Source organism: Anoplophora glabripennis, unplaced genomic scaffold, assembly GCF_000390285.2.
Source record: "Anoplophora glabripennis isolate ALB-LARVAE unplaced genomic scaffold, Agla_2.0 scaffold1108, whole genome shotgun sequence".
In the NCBI taxonomy this organism is placed as follows: domain Eukaryota; kingdom Metazoa; phylum Arthropoda; class Insecta; order Coleoptera; family Cerambycidae; genus Anoplophora; species Anoplophora glabripennis.
Genome location: NW_019417186.1, coordinates 76,837 through 86,546, shown reverse-complemented (window position 1 = coordinate 86,546; position 9,710 = coordinate 76,837). Strand labels below are relative to the sequence as shown.

At 33.7% G+C, this 9,710-nt stretch overlaps 2 protein-coding genes across 4 annotated transcripts; one reads left to right on the top strand and one right to left on the bottom strand.

The window, feature by feature from the left end:
• Positions 1 to 580: 580 nt before the first annotated feature.
• On the bottom strand, positions 581 to 6,064 carry LOC108914565 (ADP-ribosylation factor-binding protein GGA1). The gene is made up of 7 exons (XM_018720398.2): positions 5,960 to 6,064; positions 5,330 to 5,901; positions 4,447 to 4,666; positions 4,121 to 4,402; positions 3,937 to 4,066; positions 3,340 to 3,886; positions 581 to 1,032 (listed from the first exon to the last, which is right to left on the bottom strand). Exons 1-7 carry the CDS (start codon positions 5,997 to 5,999, stop codon positions 829 to 831), a joined length of 1,995 nt encoding a protein of 664 aa, XP_018575914.1. The 5' UTR covers positions 6,000 to 6,064; the 3' UTR covers positions 581 to 828.
• Positions 6,065 to 7,253: 1,189 nt separating this feature from the next.
• Positions 7,254 to 9,173, top strand: LOC108914563 (peroxisomal membrane protein PEX14). Of its 3 annotated transcripts, none has more exons than XM_018720395.1 (5): positions 7,254 to 7,612; positions 7,666 to 7,977; positions 8,108 to 8,334; positions 8,462 to 8,668; positions 8,821 to 8,883. In XM_018720395.1, the coding sequence occupies exons 1-5, from the start codon at positions 7,553 to 7,555 to the stop codon at positions 8,840 to 8,842; spliced, it is 828 nt and encodes a 275-aa protein (XP_018575911.1). In that variant the 5' UTR covers positions 7,254 to 7,552; the 3' UTR covers positions 8,843 to 8,883. The 3 variants fall into 3 exon arrangements, with proteins under 3 accessions (XP_018575911.1, XP_018575912.1, XP_018575910.1); XM_018720394.1 differs by lacking the exon at positions 8,821 to 8,883 and adding an exon at positions 8,918 to 9,173 and having other exon boundaries at positions 7,256 to 7,612; XM_018720396.1 differs by lacking the exon at positions 8,821 to 8,883 and having other exon boundaries at positions 8,462 to 8,672.
• The last annotated feature ends 537 nt before the right edge of the window (positions 9,174 to 9,710 follow it).

The following is a 9,710-nucleotide window of genomic DNA, read 5'->3' as shown; positions in this document are numbered from 1 at the left end:
TGCAAAATAAACATGAATTTACAGAGCCTAATATTCAAGATACCGGGAAAAATCGATGGTCACTTTATCAATACTTTTTTTTAAAAATATCGACTTTGAACTTCAAAATCCTTTTCCTACTTTTTCTCTAGCCATTATTTATAAAAAATATGAATAAAAAAAAAGTCACTTTTTGAAAATATTTTTTTTCAATCTCATTTTTTATAAAAAAAATTATTTTTTTTTCAAAACTAATTGCATCATTCGATTTCCCGGAAATTTTTACCACAGTTTTGATATACATACGTTGTTTTCATTAACAAATAAAGAAGACATAAAGATTCAAAGTAGGCAAAATCACAATTCGCACTAGTGTAACCTTTAAGGTGGCCCACCCCAAGTGTGACCTTTGGGGGTTAATTAACTTTAGCATACTTAAATATGTTATTAAAAAATCATCGGTATTTTTCCAAAAAAAAAAATGTCGACAGAGAAAAACTGCTAAAAAAATGTTTCTTATATAGGAGAGAACACATATTTAATTTTGTGTTAAATAAGACGTCATTATATTAATCTGAAATCCAGGATTCATAAATATCGAAACCAACTGAACTTATTTAATATTTACTAGGTACTCTGCAGCAGTCTAATAAGTAAACGCTGTAACACATATTTCGTAACATCAAAACCCAAACAAGTTACTTTATGCACCAGGAACATTTTATTTAAAACCTTACTGAGAACGATTTGTTCGTCTCAGCAGAACGAACGTTTAGATAAGCTTTTCGTGTCATAATATAGCCACGTCTAGGCTTTAATACTGATTTATAACAACATGAAACGTTATACCTACACCGTAGGCAAACTATCGACCTCTCCCATTTCCGTGATCGTGTCGTCGTCCATTACGTAACTTATTATAAACCTCAACGATATTTGTACATTCTCGGGATTGGCTATCAACATGATCTGGGTGATTGCGGATGGCGGTAGAAAGGGGTTGAATGCTGGAAGGTCCGTCACCGATGGAGGCTGCAGTTTGAGTTTGCAAGTCTGGAAACATGCCCGCATAAAAATACATTTGTGGTTTTTTTTATATTATGAACAACGTAGAATTGTATGAATCAAAATAAACAAAGATTGGAAGCTTACGAAATGAAAAAAAATTACAATTGCTTGATTCATTCAAAGACACACCCTGTATAACTTAAATCTAACATCCAGCAACATGGTGCAGTATGACGGTTTTTAGGTCTGAATTCTTGACACGTGCACCGATTGACGTGAAATTTTAACAGTAAGTAGAAAATTGCTCAAGAAATAAAAGTTACATAGTGTCGATGTGTGCTTTCTCGGGGGGTGGCAATGAAGGCACCCATTTTAATCGCAAAAATCAATAGAGGGATGAATTCTAAGCAAAAATGTTTTATAACTTTTTTCCAAAAATTATAATTTTCCGAGTTATTTGCGATTGAAAATGTTGATTGTTCATCTAAAAAGTGCATGTTTTTCAACCATTTTTGATAAATAACTGGAAAACCTTGCGTTTTATCAAAAAACCCATATGAAGAAAAATAAAGCTTTTGAAATAACGAATCGATTCATTTTTTGTTTATTACCATAGATATAATAATAACTGAGTCATCACTCTCTAAAGGTGACTGTTTATTTTTCGGAAAGTAAAATCGAACCTTTTACCATAAAATAATGGCGAAAGAACTCATTTCTCGAAGAAAATTAATATAACCTTTTTTAAAGTGCTTGGAAAGATCTTTAAAATGATTTTTGAAAAAATTTCGTAGCTCAAAAACTCGCGGAGTTATGATGAAAATAAAATGGTCAACTCATTTTTTCGGAGAAAAACTCAACAATAAAATCTATGGCTGAACTATAAAAATAGAACCTAAGCGTAATCCATGTACAGTTGACTTTATTTAGGTACTAATAATAGGCTCTGCAAGTTCGACCGGTTTAGAATGCCTAAATTTGAAAAAAAGTTTGAAATAATGAAAAATTTTTTTTTAATTTTTAAAAAAATTTCCTTTTTTTCGAAATAACTCAAAAACTAAACAAGATACGTGAAAAATGCAAGATTTCAAAATTAAAGGTCTTTTTTTCTATAATATTTTTGCTCACATTCAATTTTTCTGTAGAGCAAAAATTAACTGATATTACGTTTTTTAGTTTGCATTTGCGTGTACGGATCGCCTTCTTTGAGCCCTTAAAACCTAAAAATCTCGAAAACGAATAGGTTAAGACCCTTCAACTATAAAGGTTCATTTGTAGCTCTTGCAATTCCCTGCAAATTGCTTTTTGGAACGATGAAAAATATTAAAAATTAAAAAAGTTATTGTGAAAAAACGAATTGTATTATACAGTGAAAATTGTCGGATCGTGTAAATGGCTTAATTTCCGATAGTTTCCGAGGCGTAATACACGCACAAACACACACACGCACATGTCCAAACAGACGAAGTCGACAGTGATGATAGTTCTTTAGATGATATGTAAATTTTTGATAATAAAGTATAATTGTATAATACAAAAATAATTTTTATTTTCCCTTTCACTAATTACATAATTTAAGTTTCGAGTTTTAAGTAATCTCGTTGAATTTAGTAATGTATCTTTAAGTATTTTAAAGCAGGTAAAAATTTTTCAATTCCTCATTAATGGTTGTTCTTAAGGGTTGAAACGTTGCAATGAATCATCAGTAATTTTATAAACAGTGATGAGTCTTTCATTCATTTTGCTTTATTTTCTGCAGTAGGGGTGGTTTTTAAGGGTTGAAACGTTGCAATAAATCATGTATTACATATTTCGAAAACAGTAAAAAATATTCAATTCTTCATTATTGCTCCGTCAAAACATTACAGAGCAGCGAAAACTAATTTCTGTTTTTTTTTCCTCATATAGGATGGAATTTAAGGGTTGAAATGTTGTTACAAATCAAAAATTATTATTCAAAACATAAAAGAATGCTTATTCTATTGACATAACACTTACATCTATGGTTTTCACGTTTTTTGCAAGAAAGGGTAGTTTTCACCCCCTAAAAACAATAAGCACACATTATGGATATGTAACTTTTGTAAAGGAGGGCGAAATGGGCTTACTCGCCAATTTTCATGAAAATCGGTGCGTGTGTCAAGAATTCGGAGGTAATACCCTATTTTTGCCGTTGTATACTGGACTAAAATAGTACCAACTATTTTCAATATTGTGATGTTTTCTGTTGTTTTTATTGTTTCCCAAACTGCGCTCTTGCCGCAAATTGATGATCGGCAGTAGTTTAAGTAAAAAAAATAAATAAATAACCCTATTATTACAATTTGTCACAAACAAATAAACGACCCTTACCTTAGGCACGACGGCTTGGAATAAATAATTGCTCAATGGTAACTCATTTCTGCTGACCGTCGTGATAACGTACACGTTAACTCCTTCTTTGGGCTTGTCCTTTGCAAGGTGGAGGGTTACGCTTATGCCATTCTTTTCGTCCAATATCTTCATCGGAGGAAAACTGCTGGGTTTGACGTTTTCGAGCTTCACGCACACGTCGTTTAACTTTATATCACATTTCCTGTTCTTCTCCGTTTTTACGTCAGTTTCGTTTTTATCTTTGGTTTCGGTACTTGCAGGAATATTCAAGGATTCCGCATCGGGCGTCTTCTCGACTTCCAACATCTTCTCGTCGCTTATATCAACGAGAAAATCGTCTCCGGAATCTTGAGTGCTTTTCGACTTGTCGGATTTAATACTCGGGTCGCCGTTTTCAGTTTTCATTTTAATCAAATAATTCAGATCTAAACTGAGAGATTCGTTTTCTTTAATTGTCGCCGTCTGATTATGTTTGGCTTCGGAGATTTTACTGAGGAGATTCATCGGTATTTTGTCTTGGCAGTTTCTAAAAGAAAAAACATAAGAAACAGCTTTTGCTTGAAATGAAAAGCATACTTGTTAAAACTGCTTAGTCTGGCGGTCTGCAAGTTTTCTTTCAACAAGTGTTCCCCCAACACATCTAGCTCTTCTAATGCCTTAAATTTGTTTTGTTTTTCTTTGTCATCGTCGCACACACTTGTTTTATCTAAATACGTTTACATTATTAGCTGAAAATACGTACTTTATACTGTACACTTACCACATTTTAATACTGATATGGGCTGTAAAACTTCTCCGGCATCTGGAATGTTAGAAGCGGTGAAAATATCACAAAGAACGTCAACGGACGATTTGGAATTTTCTGTTCCATCCTTCACGGTTGGTACCTTACAGGCAACGTTTGCAGAATTTATATCAACAGCGTCGAAATTCAACAAAACGTCCTGACTGGAATGTCGCGAAGAAGTTTGTCCCTTGAGGATTACTAAGTTGTATTTGTTAAAAGCGGACGATAGTTCGTCGCTCGTTTCCAGCACGTCACCTAGAATGGATTTGTTCTTTTAACGAAACAACCAACGCGTTTACCTAGCATCCCTTCACTATGATGGGTTTCGAGTGCTAGTTTGTTAATCGTAGGTCTTAATCGTTCACAGTTCTGATACAGCTCTTTGATAAGATCCAGTTCTGCCGACGAAGATATACCCGGTTTATAAGAATCCAACATTTCGTTTAGTAGTCTTACGTTATTTTGAACGGATTCCAATTCTGATATTCTTTTACTTTTCAGTTCTGCCCTTTTGTCATCCTAAAATGACCATGGTTTAATCACAGTAGGAATAAACTGTAAAGGTTTTTCGTTTTAAAAAACATATATTCTATTTATTAGCTTTCATATTTTTTACTCTATTTTAAAGGTAATACAAACCTAAATAAAAACCTAATAATACAAATTAAAAAATCTTAAGAAATAAAGTCAAACAATTGTCATCGAGGGTAATGATAGATTTTTGTTATAGAATTTCCTAAATTTAGAATAGATTAGGGATACAATATGTAATATGATATAAATTCAACTGGGAAATATCCTTTTATCATATTTACCATACATTAGATATTATTCCAAAGAAATTAGATAAGTCTGACCATGGGTTGTGGAACGAGATAAGAAAATTAATGGTCTTATTTACAGATTAAATAGGTATTACCTAGAAATATTTATTTTCATATCTTTCTAATTTATGTTGCTGTTTACAAATTATATTTCTTAAATCATAACTATATCTATTGTAGTTAACCATATAATGTATTACTATACTGAAAAAATACACACCCTGTAATTTTTTAACAGATTACTATATTAGAAGCTCAAGACACGGTGCCCTTTATTAACCCAAATTGAAAAACGATTTATTTGTGTGTAGAAGTTATACTGCACTAATATGTCTAACTGCATAAAAAATTAACGCACCTCTTTCACCATACTCTTTATTAACCAGTTGGCAGCTTGAACATCTTCAGGATCCTTGCTCTGCAATAACTTTTGCAATATTTTCGATTTTTCTTCGTCCTGAAAAACCGAGCTCGTCAACTTCCTCTTTGGTACGTTAACAGGTTCATAAGATGGCACGTTGGGATTTGGTATTTCCCTTATAACACCCTGTTTCCTTAACATATCGAACGCTTCTTTGATTTTCGTTTCTTTGGGGTAATCTAATGTCCACACATACAATAACTGCAAAACTTTCTGTTTTACCGTAAGAGGTGTCTGAGATCCTAAGTACTTTGGAGATACTAGCTTAATCATTTCATTTAAAAATCTAAATTTTCCTACTTCATTCTGGAAGTGACTTCCGCACTTGCTCATACAGGTATCCAAAACATTTAATGTTTGCAACACTTCTTTTTCATTGCCAGACGGAAGTTTTGCTGCGATAACTTTAACACCGATATGAGCCCCATCTCGTTCTTTGTTAATTAATGTGCAAAAAGCTTCTACTGCGGCAGTATCGAAATTAAGATTTTTTGAATTTGTGGCTTTAACTATAAAAACAAGGTAAACAGAAAATAACAACTTTAATAAAATACAGCTTTTACTTACGTAGTAGAGCTTCTAGGCTTGTTTGAGTAACAAGATCCATTTTTATAATTAAATCAAGGTATTACTTTCCTCTTATTAAATTATTTATCACTGTATTCACGCTACCTGCCATAATTAAATGTCATTTCATTTCTGACATTTCGACCTACGATTAATGTGTCTATCTCTCTTTAATCTTTGGCCCTAAAGTCTGCTAAAGTCTTTCATTCTAGGGACTTTACTATTGTTGTCAATGGCTTCTTTTATCCACATACTTCTATAGAAGTATGTGCTTTTATCACTGATTTTCCCTAAGTGATTTCCTCAGGGAGACTAGAGACTAAACTAGTCTCCCTGGATTTTCTGATCATGACTTTTAAAGATACAAGGCTATTATTATTTGATTGGGTTCCGTTTTGTAATTAGCTTCAGTAAAACGCACTACGCGCCATTATTCCATGGCCAGAAATTGGCCTCAATGATTTGGGATCGAGGGGGATTATCCCTCTTTATCCTGCCTCATCTCGTGTAGGCCTGGACAGCCTTCGTAGGTGGGCCCCATCCGTCGTCTATCCCGACCGCAAATGCGGCCGGTGTAGGCGCTTTGTGGGACCTCCTTTTGTCCTGGCTGGACCCCGCCGGCTAGGGCCCTTTTTCTGGCGCTCTTCTTGCTTCGCCGGCTCGTCTGTGTAAACCCCGGGGGTGGTGTCATGTTTATGTGTGGTATGGTTGGGTAGAGTAGTGCGGCTATGCAGTCTGGGATGCGCTTTGCTAAGGTGGCCCTTATCAACTCGACCGCAGTATACAGTTTTCTTCAAATGAATGATCCTAATTTAAATTTAAAGCACAGAGATTATACAAATTTCAACGCGCATGATCAACTCTAAACGCTATCATTATTAATCAAAGGAGCCGACCATATATGTAATACTACTAGTATTATACAGTGTAGGAAAGTACCGATGGTCTATCAGAAGTTACGTGAGAGTGATAAAGTAAGCTTTAGAAATTCATGTGATAGATAAGGATGGCTATAATGAAGGCGTCTAATAGTCAACGCCCATTTCGCCCTTCCACAAATAAGTGGATCTTATTTGTGGAAGGGCGAAACGGGCGGTGACAAAGAGACGCCTTCATTATAGCCATCCTTCTCTATCGCATGGATTTCTATGGCTTACTTTATCGCTCTCACGTAACTTCAGATAGACCATCGGTACTTTCTTACCCTGTATATATGGAGCCGACGTTAAGCACGACCAACCGGACCAACTGCATAATCTGTGTATAAGATGCCTTCTAAAGAAGAAGACGAAGAGTAGTTCTTCCATAATCTTGGAGAGAATGACAGTTCATGTCAGGGGTTGTGATATTTTTCCATTTTAATTATTATAGATTATTACTACTATTAACTATTTCACTAATTTTTCTATTTATTTAACGTCTCCAGTGAACGTGTGGCTCTTTTTCTATATTTATTTAGGATTATTTTTCCATACCACTAACTCAATTATTTTAATGAGTGAGGTTAAATATGAAAGATATATGATCTTCAATTTGGCTTTGATAACATTTTCTCTGTAAAAAATATTAAATCTACATTTATTAATATTCACTATGGCTGCAAATACTTCTGTTAATGTACCTCAAGAGGACATTCCAGTTCGAGATGATATGGTATGATAATTTTCATTAAACATTTAAAAGATTACTTATAATTTTTTTCACAGATTGAAACTGCAATAAAATTTCTAGAAAATCCAAATGTTAAAAATACTCCTTTGGCTCAAAAACAAACATTTTTGCAACGTAAAGGCTTGACTGATCAGGAAATTCAAATAGCTTGTGAAAAATCGGGCGCTTATGCTCATCATGAACAACAAAATGGTGTTACACCATCATTACCTCCATTATCTAGTACAGTTACCAATTATAGATCACACGGTGTGGCACAATTAAGTTTTTTCGATAGAATAAGAGAAATAGTGCACAATATTGCAATTTTTAGTATTGTCGCTTACGTTATTCATAAATTTTATCAGGTAAGTTTATAGTTTACGTACATTGATGACTTTACTTTGTCTATATAAAACTTTCAAAATATTGATGTGATTCCACAAGCACATAGATTTTAGTACTTAAAATGTAAAATAATATTTTATTTATTTTTAGCAATATGTAGCTCCATTTTTATTTGGGAAAAAGAAAAAAACAGTAGAGGAGAGTGTGCAGGAGATGAACAAAAATATGAAATCGTCTATTGCAGAACTAAAAGATGATCTGAAAAGTGTAAAAGTAGAAGTCGATAAATTAAGCCAAAGTTCAGAAAATAATACAACTAGACAATTAGTAGAATTAAAATCTGAAATTACTAGTGTCAAGGGGCTTCTCTTAGGGAGGTAAGTTATTGGCTTAAGCCAGTCGATGTTTACATGTGTAATATCCAAAAAGATATGCGTTGATGCACCTTGACCTCTGACTTAGCATTAATTAACAGTGTTAAAATACTTAAATGTGACATTTTAGGAAACAATTTCCATCAGTAGCAAATAGCCCTGTAGTTCCCCCTTCGATACCAGCTTGGCAAATGTCCAGCGTAGGTCTCGACGGCAATGACGATCATGACGGTGACGGAGAAGAGAGAAAGGAAGACCTTTTAGAGGTTGGATCTGGTTCAGGTTCTTCAGAGCCAGAGCACGGGATGAAAACTAGTGAATCTAGTTTAGAAATCATGTAAATATATACTTTATTATTCTATGTGCATCGATCAGGAATTTTCTAAATTGTATTTTGGGAATTTTAGAGCATATTTATACAATAAAGTTGGTGAATAGAAACACATCTTTGTTATAGTGCAGAAGCTCAAAATTATTTCTCTTTTCCAGAACACTCGAAGACCATTATTAAAACATTTTATGTGATGTAATGTAAACACTTGCAATTCGTTCCGATAATATGTAATCTAATAATTCCGTTTTCCAGATATTCATCAAGGGATTGTGATTCGGAGTCTTGCCATAGTAAGAAAAGTCACAAGGAGGATATCGACAAAGATCGACTCGATTGCTAAGAGAAGTATATTTTATTTACCTGGAATTTTGTGCGTATTTTCTGTTACTTATTGTTGTCAGGAAATGTATTTTAAATGAGGTTTAGATTGGGATTTGATGATAAATTTACTTTTTATTGTTTTACATATTTGTATCAAATTGGCAAATATATTTGTTTTATATTATTATTCAGATTTTGTATATTTTAACCTTTTTATTGCATTTGTATCTTGTTTGTCGAGTTGATTCCTTTTTTGTGTATTTGTGTATACTGGGTGTCCCACCGGGAATCGCCGCTATCGATATCTCGGAAGGTACTGATCCGATAAATCTGAAAATTTGGCAACCTAGCAAAGGCGTGAGGGCCAATATGACTAAAATATTTACAATTTTATAGCACTTCTGTTTTATAAGGGAAGTCGACGTTAACTTTCCTATTTTAAATAGGACACCCTATATATTATTGCAATTTCGGATTCTACGTGAAATTTGAGGGTCACTTTATTAAATGTTCCCTATATCTAGAAGTTATAGATTTTGAAATATTAATTTTTGACAGACGTAAAGGTCAGCGGAGTTGCTAGTAACTCTTTTCAGGAGTGTGGTATCGAGTGGATTTTTGATACCTTTAAAGGGCATAGGCAACACTAAATCATGGTATACCAACAAATTAAAACATTTAATACTAGGTGCTTCATTTTTGCTGTTACATTTCGATAACTTCA